The sequence below is a fragment of the Sphaerodactylus townsendi genome, linkage group LG01 (assembly GCF_021028975.2).
Source record: "Sphaerodactylus townsendi isolate TG3544 linkage group LG01, MPM_Stown_v2.3, whole genome shotgun sequence".
Taxonomy (NCBI): Eukaryota; Metazoa; Chordata; class Lepidosauria; order Squamata; family Sphaerodactylidae; genus Sphaerodactylus; species Sphaerodactylus townsendi.
The window spans coordinates 21,041,675-21,066,252 of NC_059425.1; the positions used below are offsets into that span (position 1 = coordinate 21,041,675).

General features: G+C 47.6%; 1 protein-coding gene across 1 annotated transcript in view; it reads right to left on the reverse strand.

Annotated features, from left to right (window-relative positions):
- Positions 1–10,625: 10,625 nt before the first annotated feature.
- LOC125441995 (ras-related protein Rab-11A-like) overlaps positions 10,626–24,578 on the reverse strand; it is a 31,385-nt gene continuing 17,432 nt past the window's right edge. The window contains exons 2-5 of the mRNA XM_048513089.1: positions 20,086–20,281; positions 16,085–16,278; positions 14,729–14,809; positions 10,626–12,543 (exon numbers count right to left, since the gene is read on the reverse strand). Of these exons, the coding sequence (XP_048369046.1) occupies positions 12,401–12,543; positions 14,729–14,809; positions 16,085–16,278; positions 20,086–20,281 (614 nt within the window). The 3' untranslated portion in view covers positions 10,626–12,400. The remainder of the gene's footprint in view (positions 12,544–14,728; positions 14,810–16,084; positions 16,279–20,085; positions 20,282–24,578) is intronic.

Consider the following 24,578-nt stretch of genomic DNA (forward strand, 5'->3'; position numbering starts at 1 on the left):
CATCCAATAATTTGGGGTGCTGCAGCTTTAAGACCTTCCGCCGCACAAGGCCTGCAGCCAATTTTACCTTTCCTTTTCGACCCAGGCTCCTCCGTTCCTCCAAAGCAGCTTCTGTAAACACCGAGGTGTCGGCGCTGCCCTTTCTGCATCCTTTTCCCACCTGATATTGAGTCAGCCAGAAAGAATCAGGGACCTTTAGCATCTTAAACGAATTACAGCTATCCCTTCCACATTGCGACTTTCCCCACTATGGTGTTCAAATATTGTGGGTTGGCATAAGAAATTGAATGGGAATTTTGGGGGAGATTTGCGGAAGCCACAGATGACATGTGAAGGCCAGCAGAGGACACAGGAAAAGTTTATAAACTCACAAATATATAAAATATATACCGGTATGTGGTATTATATAATAGCAACATATTTTATCTTTTAATGCCATAAACACACACAATTTCTTTTTTTCAAGTTAAAAGAAAAAGAAAAAAAATCAGACTTCTTCTCTGGTACGAAAGGAAGGCCAAATTTTTGTACATAGATTTCCAGATTGCAGGGGGCTAATGTTTAGGTGAAATCTCTTTTCCCGTAGTTTGAATCCATTACTCTATGGATCACTCCTAGATGCAAGAATGGTGTCCTAGTCTCCGGAGCAGCGGAAAACAAGCTTGCTCCATCTTCAATGTGACATCCCTTCAAATATTTAAGCATGGCTACCATATCACCCTCAACCTTCTCCTCTCCAGACAAAGCATACCCAGATCCCTAAGCCTCTCCACCCAGGGCATGGATGAGCAGAGGTAGTTTGCCATTGTCTGCCAAACTGCCTCGGCGTAAGAACCCTGGACTTCCTTGGTGATCTCCCATCCAAGCACTAACTGGGGCTGCTTAGCTTTCAAGTACTTACGAGATCAGGCTAGTCTGGGCCATCTAGCTCAGAATGAAAAAATATAATTCAGTGTTGTCAAGTTGCAACTGACTAATGGCAGTACTTTGATTGTGTGTTCCTGCATGGCAGCGGGTTGGACTTGATGGCCCTTGGGGGTCTCCTCCAACTCTATGATTCTAACCCTTCAGGGCATCTTCAGGGCAAGAGAAATGCAGACCTAATTTGCTGTTGCATTCCTCTGCGTTACAACCCTGGACTTCTTTGGTAACCTCACATCTAAGTATTAATCGGAACTATTCCTGTTTATCTTTCAAGCTGTGATGGGATTGGGCCAGCCACGTTTTTTTTAGGCTGCTGTTAAAATAGAATTGCAACTCCCCAAAATTGTGTGTTTTTGAGGTGGGGGGGGGGAGAATGGGGAATCGCCCCATGAGAAGGGCTCCTACAGCTGCGAATGCTGTTACATCCCCAGCAGGAACGAGCCCAAATCAGGGCATCACCCCCTTGCGGAAGCAGCCTCCATCTGGTCCCCAGCTAGCCCCCATCTGTTAGTCTTTCCCATCATGACCACAGCTTGTGGAAATATCAGCCTCGCCCCCCCCCCCCCTGCTCTCATCTCAGTATTTTTTGGGCTGATCTCACCTTGTAAATATAGATGGGTGATGATGGTAACGGAGCCTCGAAGAGCTGACAAACGCTGACTGAAAAAGAGGGCAATTCCAGGAATGACGAAGACAGGAAGCAGCATTAAAAGTCACCACTGAGGCCAGAGAAGTTGGCTTACCTTGAAATGTGACTCGTTCATAAAAACAACCAACCAACCAAGAGCCAGCCACAAAACTTTGCGAAACAGAGGTAAGCTGATCTCCTTTCCATCAATGGCTGGTGTCAGAAGTTGTTCTTTTATAGAAGCCGGAAATGTTTGAGAGGCAAGTTTGCCTGGAAGTCCTGCCTCTTTTCCTCCCTTGAGACTCCCTAACTGCTGGGCAGAAAGAGAAAAAGAACACTCTGCCTGTGTCTAGCACACAGGTGACAAACTCACGGCCCTCCAGATGTTATAGACTACAGTTTCCATCATCCCCTGCCAGCATCATGCTGGCAGGGGATGATGGGAACTGTAGTCCATAACATCTGGAGGGCCACGAGTTTGACACCTATGGGAAGGTGGCATGGTATAGCCCAGGGGTCTGCAACCTGTGGCTCCGAAGCCGCATGCGGCTCTTTCAGCCTTATACTGCGGCTCCAGATGGTCAGAGGGTAGTGTGGGTGTGTCCCTTCAGAGCAGCGCTGGAAGGAAAGGTGAGTGGAGGGCCGAACCAGAGGCGGCTCTGTGCGTGAGGGCGCTGCTTTTTGCGTCCCCTCCCCTCCCCTCTCCTTCCAGTGTTGCTCTGGAGGGCTGGAGGGACACGCCCATGCTGCCCTCCGATCCCTGGAGGTCAGAGGGTAGCGTGGGCATGTCCCTCCAGAGCAGCCGCCATCCCCCCTCTGCCATCTCCACAGCCGCCACCCCCCCTGCCCCACGCTACCCTCCCATTCCCCCTCTGCCCCACGCTGCCCCATCGGGCAAAGGGGGTTTCCCTGCCCAGTACCGCTGTCTCCTGCAGTGTGAGACGAGGCGGCACCAGGCAGGCCACAGCCGCCATCCCCCCTCTGCCTAGGCAGCTGCCTGCTCCATCGGGCAGAGGGGGTTTCCCTACCCGGCGCCTCCGCCTCCCAGGACTGGAAGGAAAGGTGAGTGGAGGGGCCGAACTGGAGCGGAGCCGCCTCTCTGGCTCGGTAGATCTTCAGGGCCATGGAAAATGGGTCCAAATGGCTCTTTGGGTGGCAAAGGTTGCTGACCCCTGGTATAGCCCAATTTCATCAGCTCTCAGAAGCTAAGCAGGGTCAGTACTTGGGAGACCCCCAAGGAAGACTCTGCAGAGGAAGGCAATGGCAAACCACCTCTGTTTCTCGCCTTGAAAGCCCCTCCGTAGATCAGCTGCGACTGGATACACATACACATGTAGATGAGGGAGTGTTGCAGATGGTAAAGTGTGGCTAAGTGTGGTGTAGTGGTTAAGACCAGGTGGATTCTAATCTGGAGAGCTGGGTCTGATTCCCCACTCCTCCACCTGAGTGGCAGAGGCTTATCTGGTGAACCTGATGTGTTTCCGCACTCCTACATTCCTGCTGGGTGATCTTGGGCTAGTCACAGTTCTCTCAGGACTCTTTCAGCTCCACCTACCTCACAAAGTGTCTGTTGTGGGGAGAGGAAGGGAAAGGAGCTTGTAAGCCACCTTGTGTCTCCTTACAGGAGAGAAAGGTGAGGTATAAACCCAAACTCCTCCTCCTCCTCCTCCTCCTTGTTCTGTCCTGGGGGTGGTTTTCATGAAGCTCCAGACAAAACTCTGGCTCCATGCTAGGATTTTGGCAAATTGCACCCTTCCACTTTCCATTTGCTCTGAACAAGACTGCACTTTTATACTTCTTGCTGGTTTATTCAGAATAACCGCCATTTAATTGATGCAATCACTAACAGGATTGGAAGGGTATCTCTACCCAATGGTATGTACATTTGTTTGCCACACTAGTGAAGGGACTGTTCGTCATTAGCTCCACAAGTCAGATTGCTAATCTCCAGGCAGTCACAAGATAAACCACACTGCACCGGCAGCTCCAAGAACCCTTGTGCCAATCATCTATCTATGTATTTAATACAAACCAGTTCATCACACTTTTCAATAATCAGTCAATCACATTTTTCAAACATATCTCCTTTGTGTTTCAAAATTTTCTAATTACAATCCAAATCTTTAAACAAACCAGAATCTTCAAATGATCAGAATTCATTTCATGTATAAGAACTGCATATAGCCCGAGGCGTACGGCCCATAGGGACATGGGTGGGTCCCTGTGCCCAATATCTCTCATGGCACAGCAACCCAGCCAGCACCTGACGGCTCTCCTCCCCATGCCGGGGCGCTGCTTGCTGGCGCACGAGGCCAGGCCCAGCTGCACGGCAGGGAGGCCTCTCCTCCACCAGGGGTTCACGCCAGAACCACTGCCACCGGACCACTGCCAGTGGAGCAGCTGCCATCTAAGGTAAGTGGGGGGCGGCAGGGGGCATGGTGGGGGCGGGTGCCCAGAGCAGTTGTTGCCCCTGGCCGCCATTTTCCCCCAGTACGGGTCTGCGTATAGTACAATGGTAACACGAATATTTGGGCTGGCATTCAAATGACAAAGTGGGAACAGCAGTGGCGTAGTGGCTAAGAGCAGTGGCTAAGAGCAGGTGCGCTCTGATCTGGAGGAACCAGGTTTGATTCCCCGCTCTGCTGCCTGAGCTATGGAGGCTTATCTGGGGAATTCAGATTAGCCTGTGCACTCCCACACACGCCAGCTGGGTGACCTTGAGCTAGCCACAGCTTCTCGGAGCTCTCTCAGCCCCACCTACCTCACAGGGTGTTTGTTGTGAGGGGGGAAGGGCAAGGAGATTGTAAGCCCCTTTGAGTCTCCTACAGGAGAAAAAGGGGGGATATAAATCCAAACTCCTCCTCCTCCTCCAAAGAAATCTCCAAATAAGCTTCAAATATTTATACCATGTATTTCATGTAGCACTCTAAAACATTATACTGTTATGTTAGGGCATAGGTGTCAAACTCGCAGCCCTCCAGATGTTATGGACTACAGTTCCCATCATCCCCTGTCAGCATGATGCTGCCAGGGGATTATGGGAACTGTAGTTCATAACATCTGGAAGGCCGGGAGTTTGACACCTGTGCATTAGGGCATTTAGGCTAGTCAACCCCCATGTAGTTCTTCTTTTTGGCCCAATCACAGACATCCAAATGGATTACTGTATATTCTCTCTGTGAGATTCTCAAATATTATCTCAATGATGCTTTTTGAGAAGGCTTTTTGCCGGGGATTCTCACGCTCAGCCTCGATCCTCAATGGAAAGACTTAACTTTCCATTAACCCATTTGGATGTCTGTAATTGCACCAATAAAAAGAACTATACAAAGTCAAGCTACATACTCGTGTGTGTACCGTTTCTAACACCCACACTTAGTAAATCATCTGCATAGTGCTTTTGAGTGTTGAAATTTTATAACAAACATTTCTGCTGCAATCGCTACAACAACCCTGTAAGGTAGACCAGCACCAGCCCAATAGTAAGGGATGAGAGAAGAGGTCAGGATGGAAATGGGTTTTAGCTTGGTGATACCAAACTGACCCATGGGGAGTGCGGGGAACCTGTTTTCTACCCACCTCGCCAATCTTTGGGGTGCCTGGCATGCAATGCCAAGATGGGAAGCCCGTTCCTGCATGGCCTGACTTACCCACAAGGACAAAATACTTTGCCTGGTCTTCCCTTCCCCAGCATCTGTCATGCAGATAGCCTGCCTCTCCCTCCATGAAGGGATTAATAGGTAAACAGTGCTTGCTGCCAAGAAAGAGCGGCTCCCCACCTTCAGCCCTGGATAGGGTGCTCCAAAGAAACAATAACTACCCTAAGGGGGGTGCTTCAAGGTGTTCCCACAGCGCAAAGACTAACTTGATCCCTCCCTCTAACTCCTCACTGACCACCTCAGTTTGCGGTTGGCTTTGTCCCAAAGCTGTAATTCAATCAGCTTCACGCTAAAATGTAATTAGCCCCAAATATCTCCAGGGCTCAAGCTATTCAGGGTAAGCGCCCAATACTCAGCTCTTGAGTACCCGATACTTCAATTCTAGTGCCCTCCTTTCTCTTCCCTCAGCAGGACAGGACATCTCCTTTGTCCTGGGAGGTTAAGCTCTCTTAGCATGGCCAGAGGGCCCGATCTCCCTTATAAAATAGGTCCTCGGCCAACACTCAGTTTTCAGTGTGTGCTGGGCCGGCAATACTGTTCTGCCCAGTACTTCGGAGCCTACCTGTGGTCCAGTTGTGCTGTGTGACATCTGCTTTCCACCCCGCCTTCTTGGAGCTCAGTGTGGGTTGCTGACTTTGCCTCCCGAATTTGAGCCTCTTCTAGATTCAGTAACATATTGTCATGCCCCCCCAGAGAAGCTTTTATTATTTTCTTATTAAGCATAAGTTTCCCTATAGCTATCATGGGTTTAGTTCAGTGGTGGGATCCAAAAATTTTAGTAACAGGTTCCCATGGTGGTGGGATTCAAACAGTGGCGAAGCACCAATGGGGCTGGGCAGGGCACGACGGGGACGTGGCCGGGCATTCTGGGGGTGGGGCATTGTTGGGTGAGGCTGTGGCAAGGACGCAGCCGCTGCGTCGGTCCTTGGGTGGAAAACGAATGCACGCAGGCGCAGGCTGCCGCGCACGCCGGTGCCCCTCCTGCTAGGCTGCTTCAAGTTCTGCGCACTACTGCTGAGAGGAGGGGCGTAACTAAGGCAAAAATCACGTGGCAAAATCACCAATTAGTAACCCCCTCTTGGCACACACAAATAATTAGTAACCTACTCTCGGGAACCTGTGAGAACCTGCTGGATCCCACCTCTGGTTTAGTTCCTTGTTCTAAGGGAGGGAATTTTATTCAGACCCTGTCCCTTTAAGAAATTTCCCTAGAGGCAGTCTTCCTTCATTACCCAGCAATGCCCCTGTTTAGCTCAGTCAGTCTAAGGTGCCTAGGGAGTTGGAAGGCTGCGGTAACTGTTACCTTTATGGTGCATAGACTAAAGTGTATGTAGTCTAGAGAACACAAAGTTAAGGTGTCAACAGAAAATAGAATCCCGGAAAAAAGACTGAAAGAACCAAGAGGAAGTGCAGACAAGTGGACTTTCTTGAAAGGAGTCAAGGGAGAATAAAAGCCTACAGCTGCGAGTCTGTTCACCAGTCAAGCAAGTACCTTATCTTAGTCAGACCCTGGGAGGAGTTAGGATCTCAATTCTTCTAAGCAATAAACCTTGTTTTTGAACTGTTACACCTTGCTTGTGTGTCTCCCACTCTGTTCCAGCCAAGAACAGGACACCTGTAGATTGTTTTATTTGGGGAACTGAACACTTATCATCCCACTTTCCCTGAAATTCCCTAACTTTTATCCAGATCTATCCACTCAACACTATCTATATCTTAGGCCTGTGTGAATTTCTGCTGCTTTGGTCATCGCACGCTTGTGTAGCCCATTTATCCCTAAACAAATTTGTGGAACTTTATTTTGCTCTCCTGCGAGTTTCTTGAGAAAAGTCGACACGTAGGCAATGAAGACCCCCGAGCTTGCCCTACCCTTGTTAAGCCAAGGTCTCCTCTTGCTAATTCCCCCACCCCAAAAGGGACAGACCCAGTGGTGGGATCCAAAAATTTTAGTAACAGGTTCCCTTGGTGGTGGGATTCAAACAGTGGCATAGTGCCAATGGGGCTGGGCGGGGCACGACGGGGGCGTGGCCAGGCATTCCGGGGGCGGGGCATTAATAATTTCTCTGTTACTGTAAAAAACTCTTACTGTAAAAAAAAAGTTCCTAATTTCCAGCTGGCATCTTTCTGTCCATAATTTAAACTCATTCTAGCAAGCCCTATCGTCTACTGCCAACAGAAACAACTACTTCTCCTCCAATTGACTGCCTGTCAAATACTTAATGCTTTCAAATACTTAATTTTGTTTCTAGAAACCAAAAGAAGGATACTTTCCTTAAACAGGGAACTTTACCATATTTCTAAAACATGTTTCTAAAACAGCCCAGCAGGGAGAATTATCCCGTTTTCTACCTTTGCTAACCAGCCACAAAGGAAACAACAGGACTTTATGATTTTTGGACCTAATGGAATTTCTAATGGAAAAGCAGACCCAATTAGTAACCCCCTCTTGGCACACACAAATAATTAGTAACCCACTCTCGGGAACTGGTGAGAACCTGCTGGATCCCACCTCTGGACAGACCCCAACTGCTTCGGGAACAGTGGTGTAGTGGTTAAGAGTGGTGGACTCTAATCTGGAGAACTGGGTTTGATTCTCCACTCCTCCACATGAGCGGCAAACTCTTATCTGGTGAACTGGATTTGTTTCTCCTCTCCTCCCTATGAAGCCTGCTGGGTGACCTTGGGCTAGTCACAGTTCTCTCCGAACTCTCTCAGCCTCACCAACCTCACAAGGTGCCTGTTGTAGGGAGAGGAAGGGAAGGAGTTTGTAAGCTGGTTTGAGATCCCTTATTGTCGAGAAAAGCAGGGTATAAATCCAAACTCGTCTCCTGCTTCTTCGTGGCAGAGGACAGACTTGGCTCAGCTCCTTACCAGAGTTCAAACACAACACTTCTAATTTGATCTAAATATTTAACCCTGTTGAAAAAGCAAGAGGTAGGTGGGAAGGCTAGAAAATTAAGAGGAAAAACTGAGACATCAGGACTTCCTTTAACTGTTCCCTCCTTTAAGATCACTTTGGTCTCCCAGAAAAGTTGCAAAATGGCTCCACCTTGCGGTCGTACTCTTGTTTGGCACTCTGGTTTTCAGGAAATAGCGCCAAGCTATCTTCTGAAGTATTTTGATTCAGCTGTGGCACTACCAATAGGCTGGGCAGGTGAGGGTTTTTTTAATGAATGACCAAAAATGTGATGAAGAAGGATTTCCCCCCTCAAAACTCACATTAAGGGAGATTATTTGACAAAAAAACAGAGGCACAATAGAAAGACAGCCTGATCATTCTTGTGCTGTACAAAAAAATTTCCCACATCCTTCCTTGCATGCTCTCACAGAAGACAGGGGAAGAAAAATTGAGGATAATGGGCAGTAATGGTTGCAAGTCTCCAGGGGGTGCCTGGAGATCTTCCAAAACTACAACTGATCTCCAGCTGATCAGTATATGGAAATCTGTTGGTGATCAAAAGAAGTCCAGCTAGCCTCAATCAGGGTCATTTTCCATCCTGGCCCAACCTGATGGAAATCTGTGTCCAGTGAGCCCTGAGCCCTGCAGAACTTACTGCGATTCTGCAGCGCCTGTAAGGCAGAGTTGTTCCACCAAGGAGGTGGTTGAGGGAGCTACAGTTTTCCATTTTTTGGCCTCCCTTTTTTCCACACACCCCTATTTCCCTCATGTATTTTAGTTAGTACTTTAGCTTTAGTTGCCATCTGATTTAGCTTATGTTTTTAACTATTTTAATCACTTTATTGTGTTTATAAGTTGTTGTGGGCCGCCCTGAACCTGCAATGGGAAGGGCGGTCTATAAAACTAATAATTAGTAGCAATACAGCCCCAAGTGTTTCAATACACCCAGGCTTTTTATTGAAGGGTTGATTTTTAACACTGTCTCAGCCTGGAAATTTATTTGAAGATAGTCCGCTCTTATGGTCTGTGCTTTTATAGCAGGCCGGGTTTTTAATGCGGGCTTTAATATTTCACTATTTTTATTGTTTCATTCATTTTTTTAGTAAACTATCTCAGACAGGTTCCTGGAGTGATGGCATGAAGTTCTTCTGCATAATCTTTTTTAACTGTCAAGTCATAGTTGACTTACAGTAGCCCATAGAGTTTTCAAGAAAAGATGCTCAGAGGTGGTTTGCCATTGCCTGCCTCCAAATCACAATTCTGGTATTACACAATTCTGGTCTCCCATCCAGACACTAGCTAGGGTCAGGGCTGAGACTATGTGACTAGCCCAAGTTCACCTAGCAAATTTCGATGGCAGAACAAGGATTCAAACCTGGGTTTCCCAGATCCTAGTCTGAGGGACTGCAACCTGCGGCTCTCTAGATGTTCATGGACTACAATTCCCATCAGCCCTTGCCAGCATGGCCAATTGGGGCTGATGGGAGTTGTAGTCCATGAACATCTGGAGAGCCGCAGGTTGCAGACCCCTGTCCTAGTCTGACACTTTCATTGCTACACCACACTGGCTCTGCAGTAATACAACCAGAAAAATCTCAACTGCTTTGCTAGTATTGTCAAAGGCTTTCACAGCTGGAATCACTGGGGTGCTGTGTGGTTTCCGGGCTGTATGGCCGTGTTCTAGCAGCATTCTCTCCTCTAGTGCATACACATATATATTACAATATATATGTAATATATATTGTATTGTATAATATATATTGTAATATATATGTGTATGCACTAGAGGAGAGAATGGCGCTTTGCTAGTATTACACATGCCAACTGTCCCTGCTAAAACAATGTTCCTAATGCGGTGGGGAGCGGCATGGGGCATGCATTGCTGGAAATCTTTAAAACCAGTTGCTAGCTCTGTTATTCTGCAGCGTTTGGCTCTGTCCCTTTGGCTGAGTGGATGTGTGCCTTTCTCTGGATACCTGGCAGCTAAATGTATGCATGTGAAAAAGGTAAGTACTGTGCAGTGTTCATAGCTGGCCATAGCACATACTGCTGAGAGGCGGCAGACAGTAGGGCGATGACTTCTTTTTTAGCCTAGCTGTAATGAATAGAATGTGCGCTTTCCTAGTTCTTAAAACAGAGAAGCGCGCCAAGTTTGGGGGGAAATGCTGAAAGAAATGGAGTACAGAGAGAGGGGAAAGAGGCAGGGTTTTGTTGCCTTCATCTATACATTCCTTTTTCACTTCCAAAAGGCTTCTCGCAGTGCCTGCTTTCTATTCGAGCGCGCAGATCTGTGAATCCATGCATGATCCTGCCCCACTATGCCTCATGGGACTCTTGTCTACTCCACGTCGGGTCCCTGCAGCATCTGCAGCCCCCCCCCCCCCGGTCCTGGGGCAAGGGACAGTTTCTCATCATAGCCCCCACATCTGTGCTTCTTTATGGAAACCCAGCTTGGTGACACCCAGAAAATTTATGCTTGCAGTTCAGTCCCGCAACAATACCAGCACATTGCAAATGTCAATATATGGAGATCTTTATTTGAACACTTAAATGCCTGCCAAACACTCAACACACACAATTCCATTACAGCCACAAGGGAAGGCAATTCCAGACATTAAAATTATTATTTACAGGAAGGCGGCGATTGGAACAGAAGTGTGACAACATCATCATTTAACACAACATTATGTTCTCGGTCTCTCATCAATTGCCCATCTTTACCAGGTGGTGACTCGCTAGAGGCCTTCTCCGAGGATGCAGAAGCAAAGACACAAACTGAAGCAGAAGGGAAACTAAGGTTCTTAGAAAGTTTCTTTCAGTGCGGATTTTGGCCTCCCCTTTCCAGAAAAGCCCTTATTGTGCAAGAGCTTGTATGCGATCAGGGGCAGAGCGAGGGAGAACTACGCCCAGGGCATGCGCATGCCCTGTGCCCCTGCTGTGGTGCCGCCCCCCGCCCCGCAGCAGCGCTGCCCAGGGCATCACGGTCCCCCTGCCCTGTTGGCGCTACGCCACTATATATGAATTACTGAAAATCTCCAAGCCTGACTTCAACAGAGAGAGAGGAGCCATGTTGTAACAGATGAGGAAGCACATGCTAGAGTGGCTTGGCTGAATGGTGAAAGCGGAGAGCTTGTAACATACTAAGTCGCCTATCAGCTACTTAAATGCGTGCCCCTGACCAGACCTGATCGGCAAGTTGCGTTTTTTGCAACCAGGCACGCCCAGCACATTAAATGCTTTGAAACAATTGCACATCTTCCTTACTTGAAGGCCTTCCATTCCTGAGCAGAGGGGAAGCGAAAATTCACATCCTCCCCCCGGGCACGCCTTGCGTCAGCCTCTTTACGGAGCCCACAACTTACTCGACGGACTTGCTGTCATGTAGGAGTAGCCAAACTACAGGATGCAACTGTGCTATGAAGTAAAGAGGTTTTTAAAACAATTAGCCCTGGCTTCCTTCAAAGGAACTTTGGGGCTGTAGCTCCTATGAAAAGGCTAACACATGAAAGTGTCCCTCACAAGACTACTATTCGCATGATTCCTCAGGGAAGTCATGATTGGATGTGAATTTGGTTTCAGACTGGTTTGAGTTCAGAATCACAGGCCTATGCAGAAGTCAGATGAGCATCACCTAGCTTAATTTATACACACTGAACCCTTTAGCACAGCCTTGGAAGGGGGACTATGCCACATTTGTTTGTTTGCACAAAATATAGTCAAAGGGGGCCCTACATAAAGCAGCCCGTGCATAGCAGTCAGAGATTCAGCAGGAGAAAGATGTCTGACCATGTGGGGTGCTCCAGCAAATATTCACACACCCTTTACAGATTCCAGAAAGAACTTCAAGGTGCCATTTTCATGGCTGCCTAGCAACCCACCATCGCCTTCCAGTGCATTAGTTTTCCTGGAACCGGCCTTAGGCAAGTAGGACTGACCATGAGGCCACAATGGCAGCCCTGTCAGGAAAGAAAGGTATGGACGGGGGAATTATTTGCTAGGCCAACTGATAATATTTCCTTGGATAGGCTTGGGCCTAAGGGCTTCCAGTTGCCGACCTCTAGCTATTTGCCAGGTTCTAGCTTCAAATAACTGATATCTTGGAAGGGAAATGAGTATGCCCTACATCTAAAGTTCAGTGGCTAATGGGGAAGGACATAATCCAGGAAGCAGTTCTGTGAGACAGACACGAAGCAGAGTAACATAGCAGAGATCGCATCTGAGGAGGAAGAGGGCCTTCTGAGACACTCAGTGCTGTCCCAACTTGCTGTTCCTCATGCCATCCTCGGCAGATTATATATTCTGGCAGCAAGGTGCCTGTTTCCCTTCCTGGTGAGTAGGCAGGACTTTGATAGGTTCGATGGTGCTGCTGGGGCTGAATTCTGTCTCCGGCTGTCCACTGGCGATTTGTCTTTGAGATACGATCCGGTAGATTTCTGAAGGACAATGAAATATAAGAATTGCAGAGGAGGCGGAACTGGTGGGTGAAGTCATGTGCATACAACACAACAGCATACAGGCAATAAGGAAAGAACGGACCATCCTGGCTTGCACAGTTTCTGCACTCAATTTGGTGTACACAGCGTACCAGAGTTGGGCTTAGGTACAACCTAAACACAGCACAGTTTAGGGCCTCATACTGCAAGGGTGTCTCTAAACATAAGACATTACTAAATTTCAGCATTTGAATACTATACTTTTTGCGGGGTGGAGGTGGGTAGGTTAATGCTATGGAACCTTTTTAATTTCACATAGTAAGGGCCTCAGCATGTCTTAGGCCCCTTCTGCACATGCAGAATAATGCACTTTCAATCCACTTTCACAATTGTTTGCAAGTGGATTTTGCTATTCTGCACAGCTTCAAAGTGCATTGAAAGTGCATTATTCTGCATGCGCAGAAGGGGCCTGAATCCAGCCCTGCAGTATGCGCATGTAAAAAGCCTCTCTCTGATTATTGGACAAGAAGAGTTTTGGATTTGTACCAATCAACGCCAGGCAATCAGAAACAAACCAGATGAAAGAACCAGAAACCACCCTTCAGCATAGTACAGGACCCCCGAGGGCCACACACTGGGGTTGTGGGTGCTTCACGGGGCTGGTTAGCACACTTGGTTGCCGCCCCAACCCAGAAACCAGTGGGAGACCACAGGGCAAGGAGATGGCAGGGAGGGGGAGCTGTTAGCAACATCAGTGGTACAACCACAGAATTTCTGGCAATTCCTAGAGAGGTGTAAAGTCACTCCTGGGTTTTTCCTGAAAGTGAAGTAATGCCCTTGGTCCATTGCCTTTTAAAAAGTTTTTCTCCTGCCCTTACTCCAAGCAGTAGTGGGAAGCAAGAAGCAGGGAATCCCTCACTGGGAAACCTTGCCAGCTGCATGGCTGGCAACCCCCCTGGGAGAATTGGATAGCTGCATGAGCATCAGAGGCACAGTGCTCTAGGACTCACCCACTCTACGGTTTAACCCCATCTTTCCCCCCATAAGCCTTAGAAAAGCTGCCATTGAACTGTAGAGATCTCTCCTGCCTACTTCTGTCTCTGTGCTCCCTAGGCAATCGCCTATATCAGTGATGGCGAACCTATGGCACGGGTGCCAGAGGTGGCACTCAGAGCCCTCTCTATGGGCACGCGCAAGTAGTGCCCCCCCCCCCCACATCTAGGCTGGCCTGGGCCGCTGGGCTCGATTATTTGCATTAAACCTAAGACCTAGTTTTTGGGAAGTAGTGTAGGTAACCCTGTTAAGCACTGTTAAACTAAAGCGCAATCCTTTACCTGGGAGTAAGCTTGGTTGCTGGCAATAGGGCTTGCTTCTGAGTAAACCCTCCTAGGGTCGTGATTCACCCATTAGAAGAGTTGCACGGTTGCTTCAAAGCAAAGCCATCAACTACCACCAAGCTTATTACTGAGTAACGCATGCCTCGGAGCCAACCATTTTTTCTAAACAAAAACCTCAATATTCAGGTTAAATTACCGTGTTGGCACTTTGCGATAAATAAGTGGTTTTTGGGTTGCAATTTGGGCGCTCGATCTCGAAAAGGTTCACCATCACTGGCCTATATCCTTCTCTAGTGGACAGGTCAGATCTGTTGTGAATAGTTATTTAGCAGCCACCTAGGCCTTGCCCATCATGAAGCCACAGAGGACTATGTGTGGTTACCTAGCAACAACTCCCAACTCCTCTCACCCTTTTAATTCATCCTACATCTTTCCAGCACACACCCAACCACCAAGTTACGGCTGATAACCAGTGCGTGTGAACTAGGTACAAGTGATATATAATTTCTCTGCCGCAGTTTTGTGAGTTGGCAAGAAAGGTTAGAGACAGCGATCAGATTCATGTAGGTCAAAAGGTTGCCAGCTTCAAGTTCCCACAGAAATTTGAGTATATGTCACTCAATTTGAAGGCGAACATCTCCTCTTCCCTCATGTGGAATTTTAGATTGTGAATTCTCAGGGCCTCAACCTAGTCTTGATATTGTCACTGTAAAGGGTAATTATGCCCACAACTAGCATTACTTAACAGCTGTCGAGGAACCCCAATAATCATCAGGCCTATGCCTTAACCTTTCTACCCTTTTTTAGAGCTTACCTCTTAATATGGAAGAAGGTGTGGGACAACTTACCTGTGAGGATGTTGTGAAAGGCAGTCTCCACATTAGTAGAATCCAGAGCCGATGTTTCTATGAATGACAAGCCGTTCTTTTCTGCGGTGGGGACAGAGAGAAATGATGTCAGTTCTTACCCACACATCTCTACTTTGGCATGACTTATTTCCTGAGACGTCAGTGCTTAATTTCAAGACACCATTGCTTCAAAGCTTCACTGTCATCTGAAACCTCTACTCCAGCTGGCCCACAAGTAGCTACTGAGGTTTATTGAGTGGTGAGTGGAAGGTATTAGCGTGGTTAAGAGGAGTGGACTCTAATCTGGAGAACTGGGTTTGAGTCCCCACTCTTCCACATGAGTGGGAGATTCTTATCTGGTGAACCAGATTTGTTTCCCAGTTCTTACATTCCTGCTGGGAGACCTTGGGCTAGTCACAGATTTTTCAGAACTCTCTCAGTCCCACCTACCTCACAAGGTGTCTGTTGTGGGCAGAGGAAGGGAAAGGAGCTTCCCCTCCCTCCCCTTCACTAGGGTGGGTGGGCCATGTCCAGAGGCCGGGCCCCTTCCCTTCCCTTGCATGCCACCCTTCACTCCCTCCCCTTGTATGCCACCCCTCCCCCTCCCTCCCCTCCACTAGGGTGGGTGGGCCATGTCCAGATGCTGGGACCTCCTTCCCACAATGCCACCACTCCCTCCCTCCCCTTGTATGCCACCCCTCCCCCTCCCTCCCCTCCACTAGGGTGGGTGGGCCATGTCCAGATGCCAGGCCCCCTCCCTTCCCTTGCATGCCACCCCTCACTCCCTCCCCTTGTATGCCACCCCTCCTCCTCCCTCCCCTCCACTAGGGTGGGTGGGCCATGTCCAGATGCTGGGCCCCCTCCCTTTCCTTGCATGCCACCCCTCACTCCCTCCCTCCTCTTGTATGCCACCCCTCCCCCGCCCTCCCCTCCACTAGGGTGGCTGGGCCATGTCCAGATGCTGGGCCCTTTCCCTCCCTTGCATGCCACCCCTCACTCCCTCCCCTCACCCCCTTCCCTTTGGTACATTAGATGGACAGCAGCTCTCCGGGGCCTCAGGCAGAGATCATTCACACCACCCATTACCCAGTTCTTTTAACTTACGATGCTGGGGACTGAACCGAGGACCTTTTGCATGCAAAACAGGGGCTCTTCCACCGAGCCAAGCCAGAGACCCTCCAGACCCAAACTCCATCACAATATCTCCAGTATTTTTACATACATTGCAGCCATGAAGTTCATTATTTCTCCATCTAGCCTACCTCACCTGGTTGCTGCAAGGACAAAATAGGTTGTGGAACCTTTTCTCTATATTGCTGTGAGCTCCCTACAGGGCGGGCAGGCAGAGGTTTGTACCTGCAAAGCTTTTGGCCTCATCGGTGGGCACGGCCCGTAGATGTCGCAGATCACTCTTATTCCCCACCAACATGATGACGATGTTCGTGTCTGCATGGTCTTGCAGTTCTTTCAGCCAGCGCTCTGCGTTCTCATAGGTTAGGTACTTGGCGATGTCATAAACCAGAAGCGCCCCAACTGCCCCTCGGTAGTAACTGTGAGGGAGAGATCAGTGAAAGTTGGACTTGCGCTAAAGCCTCCCCTCCAAATAATTAGTATTATAATAAGCCATTACAAATGCTTAATTGGTAATTGGTTTTATTATAGATGGCCATGTATTTCACACATTAATTTATTTAAAAATCTCTTAGTTGCCTTCCTGATGGAGCTTGAGGCGGTTTATGACAAAGCTAAAATAAAATCCAAAAAGAAACCCATAAAAGCCAATATTTAAAATTATAATTCTGGACTGATAATAAACTTAACCAGATATTTTGGGTGCTGTGTGGTTTCCGGGCTGTATGGCCGTGTTCTAGCAGCATTCTCTCCTGATGTTTCGCCTGCATCTGTGGCTGGCATCTTCAGAGGATCCTCTGAAGATGCCAGCCTGGAAAGCGAAGCATCGGAAGAATGCTGTAGAAACTACTGACCCTTGAAGCTAACTGATTCCGGCCGTGAAAGCCTTCGACAATACATTAACCAGATATGGTTCTAAATAAAGCAATCTTCAACTGCCTCCTGAAGATCGAAAATGAAGGGGTCAGGCCCACCCCCCTGGGAAGGCTGGTCTATAATCATGGGGCTTGTAAGCTACCGGTACCTTGAGTCTCCTTATAGGAGAGAAAGGTGGGTTATAAATCCAAACTACTACTCCTCCTCGTCCAGAAGTATTTAGGATGTTGCTTTCACCTCCACATGAAACACTGCACACTTCCACTTTAAAGGTCTTAAGAGTTCATACCCTTTTGAATGTTGGTTGTAACCAACCAGTATCTTAAGCTTTGCCCTGGGGTCCAATTTTCCCCTTCTTTCCTTGGGAACGTGGGCATAGGCTCTTGCCCCCCAAGCTTTCCAGTGTTTTAAGCCAGGCTTCTTATTATGCCACACTTCAAATGAACTTTTCCCAATAGCCTACCCTGTTTCCCCTAATATAAGACATCCCCAAAAAATAAGACATAGAGGTTTTGCTGAAGTGCGAAATGTAAGGCATTCCCCGAAAGTAAGACATAGCAAAGTTTTTGTTTGGAAGCATGCCTGATGAACAGAACACAGAAAAATAAGACCTCTCCTGAAAATAAGACATAGCGCATCTTTGGGAGCAAAAATTAATATAAGACACTGTCTTATATTTGGGGAAACACGGTAGTAGAAACTTCTATTGTGGAGGTAAGCAGCTGTTTTTACAGCTTCTGCCCAGCAGGGGTCAGGCAGCCCTGACTGCATCAATGAACAATGCACAGTTTTCATCACTGTCTTATTGAAATGTTCAGCAAGTCCATTATGCTTTGGCATATACATCACTGATCTGGCATTCTGTATGCCTTTATTCTCCAGGTATCATTGGAACTCACTGCTACTATATTCATCTCCACTATCTGTGTACAAAATCTGTGGAGCTTTGCCAAACTTATTTCTTACTACTGCCACATAACTTTTGAATTTCTCAGGTACCTGGTCTTTAGACCAGATCAGGTAAACATAAGCAAAACAACTGGTGCTATCAGTAAAAGTCAGCACATACTTAGCACCACCAGGAGAAGGAGCTAGTGGGCCTATCAAGTCACTGTGCACTTTCTTCAAGACTTCAGTTTGCACTGCTCATACTGCGGAGTGGCTGGGGGCAGCTGACTTAACACAAATTTCACATCTCTGCTTGCGTTTACTACATCCAATCAACTTCAAACCACAGTCTAGAATATGTTTTCTAATAGAGTCCAAATGTCTCTGGCCAAGTTTTAAGTGCCAGGCATAGAGGCAGTTTGTATGGGAGCAACCCGTTTCTCTCACATGAACAAGTCTCTTTTACGGTTTCCAACATCTTGCAAATAAAAGCAGGGTCCACATTTCTCTGTCATATATTCCATGCCAATTTCATCATCAAAAATTCTGCATGATTTCTTATTCATCGCAATTTCTTTTCCAGCATTAAATATTTAGGTTCAGAAATCAGATTTTCAGGAGCATTAGGCACAAACAGGGTATTGTGCAAACTATGCTGAATTACCTCACAAGAAACATTTAACACGTTCATTTTTACTGTGCCTTTTTCAAGTGCTTTGGAAGAATCACCATTTGCTTGCACCAAGGTTACATTGCATGCTTCGACCTCAACAAAATATCTCTCATGGTTAACAACAGCAAAAAGAAAATGTATTTGCTGTTAGATACTTTACTTCCAACCACATACACTTTGCCTTGACTAGGCTTTCCTCTGTTCTTGGGTGAGGGTCTTTCCCCCTCCCCCTACTTGCTTTTCAGCAGAGCTGTTGGGACAGCTTTCTCTGAAATTAACATAGTCCTTCCCCCCTATTTTCGCTCTTCTGAGCCACTGCTCTTTGTCTACAGTTTCTGGAAACATGGCCAGCTTTTCCACAATAAAAATATTTCAAGGGTTTTCCCTTTCTGGCTGCATTATCAAGCCTCTGGCCACATCAGACTCTCTCTGTTCTGCTTCCGAATCTTGCAAATATCTTACATCTTTACATCAAGATTATCACGCGCTTCCAAAATAGACTCTTCATTTTCAAAATGTGTAGGTAAACTTCCACAGACTGCTGCTAGCAGCTCATCATCATCTAAATTTTTGCCCAGTTCTCATATTTTGAAAGCAAGTTCAAGCATGTGCTGCAAATGATCCTCTAGGTTCCCATTTTCAGGCATTTTGGCACTATAGAGTTTTTTTTTTCTGAGAGTTCATACTTGGATGGCTGATTTCATGGAATATTTCTGCTCTAAAGCCTCCCATGGGGCACGTGCTAATTTACAGCTTAACAAGAGCCCGGCCTCTCTTTTGTTAACAGGAGAAGTGAGAATGGGGAGTGCCCAGGAGTGGAAGATTGATGGATTTCCCAAACCAAACTACAAACTAAGGTCTTTGCCTCCAGACTTGTTCCCACATTCAGTTTCAAAGCCCTGCCACGAAGTTCAAAGCTATCTTTCATTTTGTGACAGCCAAACCAGGACATGGAAACTTCCTCAAATGAACTGGTGGTGGGAAGCACCATCAAGTCACAGCTGACTTAGGGTGACCCCGTGGGGGCTTTATGGCAAGAGATGGGCAGTGGTGGGTTTCCCATTGCTGCATCTGTGTAGCAACCCCAGACTTCCTTGCTAGTCACTCATCCAAGCGGAGGTGGGATCCAGCAGGTTCTCACAGGTTCCCGAGAGTAGGTTACTAATTATTTGTGTGTGCCAAGAGGGGGTTACTAATTGGTGATTTTGCCATGTGATTTTTGTCTTAGTTACACCCCTCCTCCACTCCTCAGCAGTAGTGCGCAGAACTTGAAGTAGTCTAGCAGGAGGTGCGTGGCAGCCTGCGCCTGCGTGCATTAGTTTCCCGCCCAAGGACCGGCGCAGTGGCTGCGTCCTTGCCACAGCTCCGCCCAGCAATGCCCCACCCCCAGAATGCCCGGCCACGCCCCTGTCATGCCCCACCCAGCCCCATTGGTGCTACGCCACTGTTTGAATCCCACCACCATGGGAACCTGTTACTAAAATTTTTGGATCCCACCAATCAAAGCTGACTCTGCCTAACTTCTGAGATCTGATAGGATTGGACTATCATCGAAGGTCCAGGTCAGGCCTCAAAAGACTTCCACTTTCCATTTTGGCCACAGCAGGAACATTTCTGGCACACCAGCAACATAAACAGCCACCCTGTTCCCCCAGGACAAGTACTGGTCAGTGGGATAAGAATTGAACCCATGAAGCACATAGAATTTTAGACCCATGGGCAAGAAGAGGTATCATTAACCTCAGCAGCATAAGAGAACAAAGAGGGAGAAGAGATAATAAATTCTTACGCGGAAGTAATGGCACGGTAGCGTTCTTGTCCGGCTGTATCCCAGATCTGGGCTTTCACAGTCTTGTTATCCACTTGGATGCTGCGTGTGGCAAACTCAACTCCAATGGTGCTTTTACTTTCCAGGTTGAACTCGTTCCGGGTGAACCGTGAAAGCAGGTTGCTCTTCCCTACTCCGGAGTCTCCAATGAGGACAACTGGAAAGCCACAAGGGGGAAGAACAAGACAGGTTACAATTTACAACAGGGGTCCATAAGATACTGGGATCTGTGGAAGCCATGCTGGCCACCAACATTTCTTCCAGTGCTTGTCAAATGTTTTCAGAAATTGAGGAAAGCTTCTAATTGGTTTCACCAATTTTTAAAAATGTTGCTTTAGCAGTAGCCTACACCACTGACCAAGGACCTTCACCATGCAACTGAAGATAGGCTGCAGCAGCCATTTTGTGTCTGGTTCTGCCTCCTGTGGCAGCCATTTTGTGCTAGATATTTTGTGGCTGTGCCACCCCCTGAGTCGGAATTCCAAAGAAGCCTACTGGCTTAGAACGCTTGGGGACCCCTGCTTTACAACAATACTGCGGGGGGGGGGGGGGATAATGCCATTTTTTGTTACCAAATGCTAGCAGTTCATTTTGCCCGTTTTATTCTTACTTTCCTCTTTGGGGGCCACCTACATTTTGCTCATTTAAATAGCACGCATTTTAATCCTTTCGGATCAGCTCCCTACCCAGGGTATCTAGAAGTTAAATCTCTGCATGCCAAACAGATATACATTTTGTCTTCAGTGTGCAAACCTACGAACTGCTGTCCACAAACATTAAGGCTAATTAGACACTGGTGCTCTGCCGTGCAGCAAGTGGACATTTCCTTTGCGGCACAGTTTTCATTGCAGACATGCTCACACTTATGACGCTGAACATACAGGAGCCCTGTGGCTCCTGAGAGTGGGCAACCCCCAATATTTTCCCTTGCTCTGGGGCTTCTGCTCCTTCCGCCTCCCCTCGCAGGTATTTCTGGAGGATCGACAGCCAGTTCCCCCACAAAAAAACAATAATAATGAGCCTGTACAATAGCAGTATGAGGAATATTGATATGCAATTTAAAGGGCTCAAAAGAAAAAAAGCCAGCATTCTTACAATCTTGTGAAGAATATTGATATAACCAAGTTCACACACTCTCACCAATTTCTCCATCCCCCTTTTCCTACCCTCCAGCAGTGGCGTATTGACAGAAAATGGTGCCCGGGGCAAGAAGTGAGTTTTCCACACGCACACGCACACACACACACCCCAGGCGGCCACCCTCCCCCACATTCTCACATTCCCCCATTTTATCCTCCCCATCCTCCCTCTGTGCACCTGACCCCTCCTACAGCCAATTAGTGCCCTGCCCCCTTATTCTGTAGGCCCGGCCCATCTCCCTGCCTGCCCACTTCTGCCCGGCTCCACCCACAGCCTCCCTGCCAGGCATGGGGGCTGTCCTTGGGCCTGCTTGCTTGCTTGGCTTTTGTGGCTTGCACCTGAGCTACCCGCTGAGGGGCCGCTTGCCACTAAGGTGCTTGCCGCGGCTGCAGGCCTCCTGTCCTCCCCGGTCTTGCTCGGCTTGGGGTATGTTGCTGGGTTGCTGGGGTGGGGCGGCTGGGTGAGTCCAAGGTGGGTGTCACCCCCAGAGTCCGACACTGGGGGGGTGTAGGAGGAGGGGGGGCAATTTTCCACCCCCACATAACTAAATGGCCAGGCTTGAGGACATTTGACCCCATATGTCCCCTTGGATGGTTTGCCCCAGGCCTCCAGGCTTTCTTGGGTGGGGGGAACAGGGGCTTGTGACATCCTCCTCCACCGTCAATGATGGATCACGCCTGGCTCATCTCCCTCCCAAGCTCTCCAGCACTGCAGCAGAGGGAGGGAGGGAGGGAGCAAGGCTGCACCATGGAAAAATATTGATATTAAATTTAAAGGACCGTTTTAAAAAGCCAGTCCTGAGATTGACAGGGTGCGACCTGGAAGTGAAAGTAGGCGAGCAGCTCAGCAGGCAGTGGGGCACCTTCTCCTGAGTGAACAAGGAACCACAAGGAGACCCCGCTGCGCCCCCTCTGTGGAGCAAAGAGCATTGCGGAAAGTGCTCCATGCATAATGGTCCTAAAGGAATCATGTATTTGTCTCATTGAAGCTGCTGAGTTTTGTCCATATCTATGTTGTTGGGCAAGTGTTATGTTTCTGCTATGAGACATCTTGAATTTGTGGGCACTTTTGTAATTTTGAGAACACTGCATGAATGTCACAGCAACATGGTTGCTGTGCAAGCCGGGTCAGTCAAAAACTTTAGGCTGAACATCCTCCTGTGATGTCTCCAGCTGTTTCCTGCAGGTGCCAAAGTGATGCATCTTGGGGTTTCCCTGAAGCATATCCTGTCCCAATGAGGTGGTGGAAAACCAGGACTGGCAGTTTTCTTTGGGAATGGAGGACGTAGGCACCAGAAAACACACTGGTGGTTGCCTTGGCAGCCATGCAGAGGTGGGATCCAGCAGGTTCTCACCAGTTCCCGAGAGTGGGTTACTAATTATTTGTGTGTGCTGAGAGGGGGTTACTAATTGGGTCTGCTTTTTCCGTTAGAAATCCCATTAGGTCCAAAAATCATAAAGTCCTGTTGTTTCCTATGTGGCTGGTTAGTGAAGGTAGAAAACGGGATAATTCTCCCTGTTGGGCTGTTTTAAAAACATGTTTTAGAAATATGGTAAAGTTCCTTGTTTAAGGAAAGTATCCTTCTTTTGATTTCTAGAAACAAAATTAAGTATTTAAAAGTATTAAGTATTTGACAGGCAGTCAATTAGAGAAGAAGTAGTTGTTTCTGTTGGCAGAAGACAATAAGACTTGCTATAATGAGTTTAAATTATGGACAGAAAGATACCAACTGGAAATTAGGTAAAAAAATTTTACAGTAAGAGTTTTTTACAGTAACAGAGAAATTATTAATGCCCTGCCCTCGGAATGCCTGGCCACGCCCCCGTTGTGCCCCACCCAGCCCCATTGGCGCTATGCCACTGTTTGAATCCCACCACCATGGGAACCTGTTTCTAAAATTTTTGGATCCCACCACTGCAGCCATGGGCACCCCCTTGGGGATCCCTGTTCTATTTTCATGGTGTATTTGAAAGGGAAAACAGCCTGGTATAGCCCAGTCTCTTCAGATCTTGGAGGGTTGATACTTGGAAGGGAGACCTCTAAAGAAGATACTGCAGAGGAAGGCAACAAACCACCTCTGCTTCTCATTTACCTTGAAAGCCCTATCAGGGGTTTCTATAAGTCAAATGTGACGTGACAGCACTTCCCACACACACACATTCATTGTATATATTGCATTTATTGTGTTGACCTGGATAGCCCATGCTAGTCTGATGTTGACCATTTTTACACAGATCTCCCCAAAGCATTTGCAAAACCTTTTCGATCCCCTCCATTTGTCCACATTCATCACCTTGAAATGATTCCTGGCAGCCATTTTGTGACTGTTTCGGTTTTCTAAAAATTATCTGTGGATTCAAAGCCATCTTGCTTCCAAGTCTCATTCTCTGATTCTCCCAGATTATGTACACAAGATTTCAAAGATTTGGACCTCCTCCCAATTTTTTTTTAAAAACTGACAAAAATAAACAGGCGAGCTGGAGAAAGCTCAGAAAATGGCATCAAGGAAGAAGTTTGGAGACTGCAGAGTAGCGTGGGAAACTTTTAAAGAAATCTGCACAGCAAGTGAAAACGCTTTCAGAAAAGAATTGCTAAAGAAGAGCATGAATTAAAAATGTTTTCAGGCTGAAAATAAAACATTTGGGGGGGGGGAACCATGCAGAACTCCACGGAGGAAACGCTTTATTTTCTGCCTCAAAATGTTTTATTTTGGTTGTGCAGAAAGAGTCATTGTCAGAACTTGGAAATAAAGAAGAAGAGTTTTCCTTGTGGGATTTATAATCCCCCCCTTTCTTCCCTGTCATAGATTCGGGGCAGCCAAATCTCCCCTTTCTCTTTTCTCCCTCAACAAACACTGACTGAATCCCCACTGAAAATTAAATACAGATACAACCAGGTTTCAAAAGAAACAGCACCTTTTCATCAAGGTTTCACGCTCCCCACTGCGGCGTGTGTGTGATGAGGACATCCATCTCAATCATGCTTTCAAACAGTGCAGCAATTCCTACTACCGTGCGATTGAACCTGCAATCTGCTCAGCGGCTCTTCCTTTCTCATCCTGATTGACTGTCATGCTGTGTTGAGGCGGGAACTTTTTTTTGCGCGAAATAAACATACTAACGTTGAAGCGAGTACGGTTCTTTCGTGCACACGTTGAAGCGAGTAATGTTCTCTCATGCACACGTAACAACGATAGACTCAGCCGGCAAGAAACAGACCCAAAAAAGCCTGTGCGCGCATAGCACACAGCCCTCTGCGCTCTGATTGGCTGGAAGGCATTTGCATCACTCTCTACAGCAGAAAATTTGAAACCA